This window comes from Corylus avellana, chromosome ca2, assembly GCF_901000735.1.
Source record: "Corylus avellana chromosome ca2, CavTom2PMs-1.0".
NCBI classification, from domain to species: Eukaryota; Viridiplantae; Streptophyta; class Magnoliopsida; order Fagales; family Betulaceae; genus Corylus; species Corylus avellana.
In genome coordinates, this window is record NC_081542.1 from 41,492,950 (window position 1) to 41,503,836 (window position 10,887).

At 41.6% G+C, this 10,887-nt stretch overlaps 3 protein-coding genes and 1 pseudogene across 3 annotated transcripts; 1 reads left to right on the plus strand and 3 right to left on the minus strand.

Annotated features, from left to right (window-relative positions):
* Window positions 1-250: 250 nt before the first annotated feature.
* On the minus strand, window positions 251-1,157 carry LOC132168417 (uncharacterized). The gene is made up of 2 exons (XM_059579401.1): window positions 518-1,157; window positions 251-420 (listed from the first exon to the last, which is right to left on the minus strand). The coding sequence occupies exons 1-2, from the start codon at window positions 1,092-1,094 to the stop codon at window positions 335-337; spliced, it is 663 nt and encodes a 220-aa protein (XP_059435384.1). The 5' UTR covers window positions 1,095-1,157; the 3' UTR covers window positions 251-334.
* Window positions 1,158-1,358: 201 nt separating this feature from the next.
* Window positions 1,359-4,473, minus strand: LOC132169808 (uncharacterized). Its single transcript, XM_059580771.1, has 4 exons — window positions 3,751-4,473; window positions 2,877-3,382; window positions 2,630-2,754; window positions 1,359-2,548 (listed from the first exon to the last, which is right to left on the minus strand). Exons 1-4 carry the CDS (start codon window positions 4,471-4,473, stop codon window positions 1,359-1,361), a joined length of 2,544 nt encoding a protein of 847 aa, XP_059436754.1.
* LOC132172399 (uncharacterized) lies at window positions 1,370-5,288 on the minus strand. Its single transcript, XM_059583887.1, has 2 exons — window positions 4,434-5,288; window positions 1,370-1,633 (listed from the first exon to the last, which is right to left on the minus strand). Exon 1 carries the CDS (start codon window positions 5,095-5,097, stop codon window positions 4,597-4,599), a length of 501 nt encoding a protein of 166 aa, XP_059439870.1. The 5' UTR covers window positions 5,098-5,288; the 3' UTR covers window positions 1,370-1,633; window positions 4,434-4,596.
* Window positions 5,289-6,825: 1,537 nt separating this feature from the next.
* Window positions 6,826-9,112, plus strand: LOC132171425 (receptor-like protein kinase FERONIA; annotated as a pseudogene).
* Window positions 9,113-10,887: the final 1,775 nt, after the last annotated feature.

Sequence of the window (10,887 nt, forward strand, 5' to 3'; positions counted from 1 at the left end):
GGGACACAACCCCTTACAAAGAAAACAGAAGAAACAACCCCTCACAAAGCAAAAAACAGGGGAAACAACCTACAAATCAAAATTACAAAGAATAGTAGCAGGTAGATTCCACAAAGAGCACAACAAAAGGTTTTCCTTAGATCTAGGAAAACCTCTTTTCACAGCAATCCTTGACCTGACTTCCAAAAAAACTTGCTTCAACAATTGCTCTTCAGTTTTGGGAACACCATCATGTTTAATCTCATTTATGGTACGCCAAAGGTTATAAACTACAGAACCAAAAACCACCGACATAACAAGCAATTAAGAGATTTATTGCCCCAGCAATTACATCCTAACTGCACAAGATGATCCCAAATAATAGGAGGCCTATCCACCCTGCAACGAACCATGCAATATTTCCATATTCTAGAACTAAAACTGCATTCAAAGAAGATGTGATCACGAGTTTCAATTTGACTATGACAAAAACAGCATTGAACATCACCCTTATAACCCCATTTAGGTAACCTTTCACCTGTAAGAAGCCTATTTTTCATTGCAAGCCACAAGATAAAGGCCTGTTTAGGGATAGCAAGGGGGAACCAAATCAATTTCCACCAAATAACCTCTGTATTCTTCTCTCTAAGAGCTTCCCAAGTTTCTGCACTAACATAGACACCCTTCTTAGAACCAAGCCAAATAGGCTTATCAAACTGGCCCAAGCAAACTTCAGAAAGTCTAGCTTGAATGTCAACTAAAGCTTCTGATCTCGCAGGTCTCCAAAACCAATCTCCATTGCAAATGACAGAAGACAGTTTAGCTTCAATATTACTTTGAGCATCATAAACAACCCTAAAGCCATATTGCTCAATTAATATCCCTGCAGGATGCCACAAATCCAGCCACATATGAATATTATCCCCATTCCCAACTTCAAACTTTAAGAATCTTTTGGCAATATCTCTCAGCTTCAAGATTTTCCTCCAACTCCAAGAACAGTTCTGAGAAATGCCTACACTCCAAAAACTCTTTCTCTTTAAAAGATTTTCTCTTACCCATGCAACCCAAATGGAACCAGACCTAGCAAAAATGCTCCAAATATGCCTAAGCATAGATGTTTGATTCCAAACTTCAAGTCTTTTCAACCCCAAACCTCCCTCCTTCTTAGGAAAACAAATATCAGACCAAGCAACCTTAGCCTTAACTACACCTTCATCTTTCCCATTCCAAAGAAACCTATTGAATTTCTATTCAATAGCTCTAATAATCTTTTTGGGAAGAATGAAAATACCCATCCAATACACTTGTAAACTGTAAAGAACAGAAGATAACAACTGGAGCCTGCCTGCATAAATTCTGGAAAGCCAAGAATCTATTCAACCAGAAATTCTGCTAAGTAAAGCTCCACAATCAGCTGAAGAAAGTCTAGAAGAAATGAGAGGAACTCCAAGGTACCTCACAGGGAGATGACCTTCTTTCATCCTTAAATCCTCCAAAAGAACATGCTTCAATCTATCTGAAATTCCCGAACAATAAAATGAACTTTTTGCAGGGTTAGCTTTCAAACCAGACAAATTTTCAAACTCAAGCAGAGCAGCCTTGATAACTCTTATAGAGCTCAAACTAGCTTCTGAAAAGATCAAGAGATCATCTGCAAAACACAAATGAGTAAGCTGCATTCTCACACATTTAGGATGAAATTTAAAACCACCATTACCACTAGTGTGATCAGCCATAATCCGAGAAAAAACCTCCACAGCAAGAACAAACAAGTAAGGAGATATAGGATCACCCTGCCTCAACTCCTTTTTACCTTCAAAATAGCCAACCAAAGTACCATTAATACAAACTGAAAATTTAGGAGATGTGATACACTCCTTAATCCAGCTCAAAAACCTATTAGGAAAGCCAAAGCAATGAAGACAATGAAGCATAAAATCCCAATTCACAGAATCATATGCTTTCATAAGGTCTATTTTTAAAGTGCATCTAGGATTCCCTTTTTCCTTATGATAACCCCTCACAAGTTCCTGAGCCAATAAAACATTCTCAGAAATACTCCTAGAAGGAATGAAAGCAGATTGATTCATACTCACCAAATTACCCAAAAACGGCAACATTCGGTTAGACAGAATCTTTGTGATGCATTTATATATAACATTGCAGCAAGTAATAGGCCTAAAGTCTCCCATAGCAGATGGATTAACCTTCTTAGGCACTAAAGATAGAATAGTAGCATTCACTTCCTTTAGCAATAAACCAGAAGAAAAGAAACCTTTAATGGCAGCCACTACCTCCTGTCCCACAATAGACCAAGTAGATTTAAAAAAATCTGCATAAAACCCATCAGGACCAGGGGCCTTGTTAGCTTTCATATGAAATAAGATGTCTCTAATTTCCTCTGCAGTAACCTCCTTCTCCAGAATGGCTGCATGTTCAAGAGATATAGCAACAGGAATAAGTTGCCTAACTCTAGCTGCTTTTGCCTCAGTAAATTGCACTTGTTCTGTACCTAACAGATTCTTGTAAAAATCCTCAGCCACCTTCTTGATTTGATCAACATCATCTACTTTAGTGCCATACTCATCTCATAAATAGTTAATAGTTTTCTTAGCATTTTGAACCTTTAGAGATCTATGGAAAAAACTATTATTCTGATCTCCCAATTGCAACCATTGATTCCTAGCTTTCTGCTTCAAAAAGGATTCCTCAGCTCTAGTAATGGAAACAAAAGCATGAAGACATTCCCTCTCTTTAAGAAGACTGTCAGCACTACCAAAGGAAGCAAGAACACCATTCTGAGCTAAAGTCAAATTCTCACGAGCTTGAATAACCCTTTGCTTCAAATTCCCAAACAAACCAGATTTTTCTCCTTTAAAATAGCTTTCACAGACCGAAGTTTCACATACAACTGATACATAGGAAAGCCCTCAGTCTGAACGCTCCAACCCTCCTTAACCCAATCCAAGAACCCTTCATGCTCCAACCAAAAGTTATAGAACTTAAAGGGTTTAGGGCCAAAACTTTGCAAAGAACCTGCTGAAATAATAGCAGGGGAATGATCAGAAACTCCCCCTGAAAGGAATTCCACAGCAGTACTTCCAAAAGAACTCATCCAATTCACATTAGCCAAAACTCTATCCAATTTTCTGGCTACAAACCAAGGCTCCTCACTTTTATTAGTCCAAGTGTAAAAACACCCACTAAAATTAAGATCCAGAACTTCAAGATCATTCACACATTGACCAAATTCAATTTCATAAGAAGAAAGCTTATCAGAACCCCATTTTTCAGCCAAGGAAAGAACTACATTAAAATCCCCACAAATCATCCAAGGATTATTACCTACTTTTCCCTTCATAGAACATAAATCAGACCAAAGATGCCTTCTATCCACCCCCTGATTAGCCCCATAGACAAAAGAATGAAACCAACAAAAATTACTATTAAGAGACTTAACAAAACAATTAATACTTTGTTCACTTTTATCCAGAACAATCACTTCAAAATCCGAATTGTTCCAACAAATCCAAATTCTTCCCAAATAGTGTTTATCATAGTTAAAAACATAGTCCCAATCAGGAACAATACAAGCCTTCACCTTATCAGCCTTATTTTCCTTCACTCTAGTCTCAATCAAACAAATAAGACTAACCTTATATCTTTTAATCATACTCACAACCTCCTTCTGCTTAGAGGGGTGATTTAAACCCCTTACATTCCAAATCAGAAAATTCATAAAGTGGGAGAAAAACCTCTCATCAAGACCTCCTCCTCTTCACCCATTTTACCCTTCCCTTTTATTTTTGCACTCTCCTCAACCATAGCAGACTCAATAACATTTTGAAGAGAAGAAAAAGTATCTGAACCTCTCACCCCTGATTTAAAATTACCATCAGCTCTAGCCAGAAGATGGAATGAATTAGTCCAATTACTTTGGTTATCCTTCACAGTAGGCTTGGAAACAGGAGTTTTTTTAGCTCTAACCACATTCCATTTAGGTTCAGCCCCTAAATTAGGACCGTCATTCTTCAACTCAGCAACCTTCTCCACCACAAGACCAGCATTCAAGTTTTGAACAGGCTCAGTATTTTTTGGAAGCCAAACCTGTTTCTCAACCTTTGTGCAAGTATGAGAAAGATGACCAAACAACTTACATTTCTTACATTTAACAGGAAGCCATGGATATTCAATGCCAACTACAACCCGACCCCCATCAACACCAACAATTTCAATCTCTTTAGGAAGAACAGAATTCATGTCTACTTCAACCAAAACTCTAGCAAAACCAAGCCTCAACTGTTCCTCAGTAACAGAATCAGCACATATAGGCTTACCAACACCACTAGCCACATAACTCAAACATGTAGCATTCCAATACTCAATAGGCAAATTATGCAATTTAATCCAAACAGGAACAGAAGATAGAGAAATCTTTAAAAGTTGCATACCAGGGGTCCATTTGCGCAAGATCAAAGGTTTATTAGCCATATGCCAGACTCTTGCCTCCATCACCTCATCTCGTGTCTTCTCATCAGCAAATTTAAACAAATATAATCCATTCTCTAACAAAAAAACTTCAACCTTCCCATATTGAGCCCAAATACTCTCAACCTAACGTTTAACAATATAATAAGGAAGGGGCTTATCAAGAAACTGGCCTACCAGAGAAGAGGACCATTTTGAAATACCTTCCTCAATTGCTTCCTTTGGAGGCTTCACTACAACTTTTCCACCCTCATGAGAAGGAGCAAAATACTGCAATGTACCTATGGATTTCTCCTTACGAAACAGTTGCCTCCAATCCTGTGCTTCACTCTTCTGAGCAACCTTAACAAGAGACTCAACAGCACCAGAATTCCTCACAGATTCATCCTCAAGATACCCAGAAGAAACCTCCATAGCCTCCACTCGCAAACCCGAACTGCTTTCAACGGGAAAGCTCTGAATATCAAGCTTCGAAGCATCCACATCCTCACAAATCTCTTCCTCCTCACTCAGATCAACCTCACAATCCAGAGATCGCGAAGCAACCTCCAAATTCGCTGAAGCCTCTTTCAACAACAATTTTGATACCTTCTTCCCCCCACGGCCCCTATTTGCTCGTTTGGCCATAACTAACCGACTCAGACTTCACCGATCAAGGAACGCCGGAGCACCGACGTTGGAATCGGGATCGCCGGAAAAGTGACGCGCCCACACGCGCTGGAACAGGGGGCGCGTAAAGACCCAGGCGCAGAAGAAAACCTGCTGAACCTCTTTCTGTGAAAAAATCGCAAGGAGCTCTGCCACGTCAGCAGAGCCCAAAAAAATCGAAATCTTTTTTTCATCCATCAAATAAGCTTCTAGCAACATCAAAACTACCAAATTTTGCATACCCATATATCGTATTTACCTAATCGAGTCCCGCTTTGACATTCTATCAAACAAGAGCCTAGCGAATTCAACAAACCGACATCTCTAAATCCAGCCAATCACAAAATTCTGCAAAAACCCACATCTACGATTGTAGAGCATTACAGGCCCTGCAAGTAGAAAACATGAAAAACATAAGACTTCATCATGTTTTTGCAGGCCAATCACCGACTTCACTGACACATTCCATTTTTCTTAGTAACCAAGCAAAGGGTACCCAAAAAAGAAAAGAAAAAACAAATCAGGAAAAAAAGAGAGACCTAAGGGTTTGTGGTTGGTTGAGCAGAGGATGAAGAAGCCATGGAGAGAGGCCGAGTTAGAGGACAGAAGAACACCCTTGCGAGCCAGATCTAGCCACTTCATGTGTTGGGTGGGGGCATTTTGGAAAAAGAATGGGCTTAAGTGATCACATGCCTGTCACGTGATCACTTTTCCATCCGAAGAGACGGCACTCATTAACGGATAAGCTAAATTGTAAAAAATTTAAACTTTGAAGTGATATATTGCAAAAATTAAAATATTAGAAGTCAAATTAAAAATCGACTCAAACTTTGAGAATTACAGTTTACTTTTACCTTTGAATTATCATATCAATAATTCAAACTCAATATTGTGACGCTGTTAGTGAAGCTTCCTGCTTTGGATTTCAAACCAAAACAGCAACAGCTGCAAAAGAGACATTGCTTGTCGCGTGGCCAAGTGCATGAGTACGCACGGCAACATTTGAGTCCATAGGCTACAAAGAGAAACACCAGTTGCATGGCGAGTACAATCAGCGCATTGTTAGAATATATTGTCATAATATCGAATCTCACGCAATATATTCCACGCAAAGGTTTTCAACTTACATATATATCACAAAAATCACAACGATTAGAAGCATTTTTTAAATTATTTATTTATTATGATTACAAGCCTTAAGTTTTTATTAAAAAAAAAAAAATTAGGCCTAATTAAAAAAAAAATTATTGGAAAATTTTTTTAGACAAATTTTTTTTTTTTTTTAAGGTCTTATTAATCCTAGGCGAGCACCTCACTTAGTTGGTCCAGCCGGCCCTGCCACTTGCACGAGTATAGCAACAATAGAGTGGCAAAAATATCGTATACAGAAAAATCCAATGCAACCAATACTACAGGCCAAATTGCTTCGTTCCAAGGACCACTCATCACTGCAATTTTCTCGAATGCAGTCACCTCAGCGCGTTCGCAGATGGACTTCTCTGCCACAAGGAGGAGTTTTTTTTTTGTCTTTTTGTTAGTTTGTTTATTATATGTTATTCTTTTATTATCTTTTCGGGCATTAAATACTTTTCATGTATGATATTGTTTTGGATTTCTTACGAAGACTGGAACAAATGGATATTATTTCCGTGGAAGAACAGTCATCCCACTGAAATAAAGCCTTGAACAGTCTTTCCAATCTATCACCTCTCCTTTTCTCTCTCTCTCTCTCCAATGAGGAACCGAAGCAGAATATGTCTTTGGACCATCCTCTTACCATGTCTTACACCTCTCTACCTAGCCTTCTTGTTGTACCACCTGACTAGCACCGTCGCGGGTGGCTCGCCGTTTCCTTACACACCGGTCGTTAATATTCCCCTCATCTGTGGCTCATCTGGCAATTCGATTGCATTAGACGGTCGGACCTGGATTGGAGACGTGCATTCAAAATTCTTCCCTGTTGAACAATCACAAAACCAGGCCTCTCTAATCGCCAGTGCATTTCAACAATCTTCCTCCGTCGAAAAAGTACCTTATGCCAATGCCCGGCTCTCTCTCTCAGAATTCACATACACATTTCCAGTCACTGCGGGCCGTTATTTTGTGCGACTATACTTCTACCCGGCTTCGTACCCCAACTTTGATCGCTCTAACGCCCTATTCTCTGTCAACACCGATCGTTTTACTCTTCTTCGCAATTTCAACGCTTCACTTACAGCAGATGCCGATGATGATACCAGGAATACCATATATAGAGAATACTTCGTAAACATTGAGGAGGATCAGAGGTTGAACATAACCTTCACTCCGGACGTTCCAACTGCATATGCTTTTATCAACGGAATTGAAATAGTGTCGATGCCTTCCGATCTCTATTACACTCCGTCTGACGGTGGAGGGCTTCTTTTTATCGGCCAGTAGTACTTGTACATCGATAACAGCATTGCTCTTGAGATGGTATACAGACTTAATGTTGGAGGCCGCTCCATCTCACCCTCTGAAGACACTGGCATGTTCCGGCACTGGAGTCCGGACGACAAGTACTTGTCAGAATATAAAGAAATTGGTCTACCTTTTAATTCAACTATTGAACTAAAGTTTACCAAGGTACCTGCGTACACTGCACCAGATGAAGTCTATTGGACTGCCCGGACTATGGGGACGAACAAAACTATCAACAAGAGCTACAATCTCACCTGGGAATTCCCCGTAGACTCTGGGTTCGACTATCTCGTTAGGCTACACTTCTGCGAGTTTCAACCAAAGATTACTCAGCAACACGAGAGAGTGTTCCTAATTTTCATAGCAAATATGACCGCAGAGGAAGCAGCCGACGTAATAAAATGGAGTGGCGGAAATGGAATTCCAGTATATAAAGACTACGCCGTTTCTATGTTTGGCAAAGAAGGCGAGAAGAAAATGAACCTATCTGTCGCATTAGAAGCAAACCCACAAGATCGGATGTCCATTTACAGTGATGCAATCTTGAACGGTGTTGAAATATTTAAACTAAGCTCCCCTAAAGGCAGTCGCGCCGGGACCAATCCAGAGCCAACTTTTGTGCCACTAACACCACCGGTTGTGCCACCAACAGCACCGAAGAATGCCAGAACAACAATAGTTGCTGTTGTTGGTGGTGGAGTTTCCGGCTTTGTTGTGCTGTCCATTTTCGGGTTATTGATTCTCCGGCAGCGCAAGAGACTCAAACACTCCGGCTTCAATGATAGGACGACTTGGTGGGGTCTATTTTCTTTCTCAACAAACAAGTCAACAAAGACTCGCATGTCATCTCTACCGTCCAATCAGTGTCGTCACTTTTCATTGGCTAAGATTAAAGCAGCCACCAACAACTTTGATGAAGTCTCATAATTGGTTACGGTGGCTTTGGTAATGTGTACAAAGGGTACATAAACAATGACAATAGGGCCAACCCAGTTGCGATCAAGCGGTTGACACCTGGTTCTCAACAAGGAGTCCATGAGTTCGAGACAGAAATCGAGATGCTCTCCCAGCTTCGCCACCGCCATCTCGTTTCTCTTATTGGATATTGTAATGACAACAATGAAATGATCCTTGTCTATGATTTTATGGCCCGTGGGACCCTTCGTGATCATCTCTACAACACCACCGATAACCTTCCTCTTCGCTGGAAGCAACGACTAGAGATTTGTATCGGTGCAGCACATGGGTTGAACTACCTTCACACGGGCACGAACCATACAATCATTCATCGTGACGTGAAGACGACAAATATCTTATTGGACGAAAAATGGGTAGCAAAAGTATCTGATTTCGGATTGTCCATGTTAGATGATATTATATTATTATTATTTACTTTCTTTGGTATTCTAGGGTTACTAGGTTTACCTTTCCTTATTCTACTAGGTCTGTATTATTCCTTTCCTTATTCTACTAGGTCTGTATTATTCGCCTATATATAGGCCTCTTCTGTACATTATATTTTGTGATTCAATATACAACCTTATTCTCAACATGGTATCAGAGCACAGGTTCTGAATCACCTCAAAATTTTTCCCGTCTAAATATTTTTCCTCCGGCACCGCTAGTGTTATCCGGCGAATCCTTCTCTCTGATCCTCACGGTTCTCTATCTTCTCCTCGAGGTTTTCAGCGTATCACTATACCGCTTGAAAGCCCGGAAGACAACCGTCCCAGAGCCGCCGCAAACAGCCATATAGGAGTCCACACGCGCCCTCACGCGCCGCCAAAAGGTTCGGCAATTCCGCCACTGCCGTCCAGCCACCGGCCGCCACGGTGGTCCGATTGCTTCCCTTAGGCCACCGATCGATAGATCTGCTCCCCAGGATTCCAGAACAGGCCTCAGATCCTCCATACGATCCTCCACGCGCCTCCACGCGCCCCCAGAAGGTCCGCGCGTCAGATCCACGCGCCAGTACAAGCAGCCTCCGTTCGCGCGTGTACCACACGCGCCATCGCACCCACGTGCCACGCCATTCTTGCCACGTCAGCCCTAATTGCCACGTCATCTCAGCCACGTCAGACCTACGTGCACGTCACCAGTGCCACGTCAGCCTGCGTGCCACGTCAGCTTGTGTGCCACGTCAGCAGTATCAAGTCAGACCTTGCCACGTCATTGGTGCCCGTCAGCGTTGACTTTGACCGTTGACCGTTGACTTTTTGTTGACTTCCAGAGTTGACCAGGTGCTTTCTTACCTATTTTTTCGTCCTAATTTCATATTTGTAGTCTGTTTTTGCATTTGAGCCTTCCAGATGGCACAAAACGAGATTTTTCATCATGTTCAGACTGTATTGGATGGAACAAACTATATGTTGTGGTCTCAATCTATGCGCAGCTTTCTTAAAGGCCGCAAGCTTTGGTTTTATGTCACTGGGGAGATCCAAAAGCCAGTTAAAAAGGATTCTGAGGCAGATGAGGCTTTTACCACTCGTCTTATTGATTGGGATAGCAAACATCATCAGATTCTTACATGGTTCCGTAATACCACTATCCCATCTATTTCTGCACTCTTTGGCAGCTTTGATGAAGCAAAGGGTGCTTGGGATATGCTTGCTTCTCGTTATTCTTCTGTAGATGGTGCTCACGAGTATCAGCTTTTGTTTGAACTTTTCCATCTCAGACAGGAATCTGGTCAGAGTATTAATGATTTTCTTGCCCGCATGCAATTCTTGTGGAACCAAATTGATGTTTCTGATCCTATTTGGAAGGATCCCACTGATGCTCAGATGTATATTACCCGTAGAGATCAACATCGCCTTCACCAATTTTTGATGGCTTTGCGTGATGATTTTGAGCCTGTTCGTGTGCAACTATTACATCGTTCTCCTCTTCCCACTTTGGACATTGCCATCTTCGAACTTGTCCGTGCCGAGACTAGATCACAGACTATGCGCTCTCAGCCTAGTCATACAGTGTTGGCTGCACCATCCTCTGGCTCCTCGTCATTCCAGCGAAAGTATTATGACAGGTCAGGTACTTCTCGACTCCCTCCTAAGTCTCGCGATAATAATTACTGTCGCTATTGTTGACGTCGAGGGCACACTATTGACAAGTGTTGGCGTAAGGGAAGATCTAATGCACCCACAGCAGCAGTTGCTCATACTGAGAGTGGTTCATCTCCAGCTGCTTCATCTCCAGCTGCTCCCTCTTCAGTTACCCCCTCTGGCCACGCATCAGGATCCAGTGTCACCTTATCTGCAGCTGACTTCGAGACAATAGTCAACCAGGTCGTCCTAACTCGTTCTGGTAATGCATCTTCCTCTGTCCTCT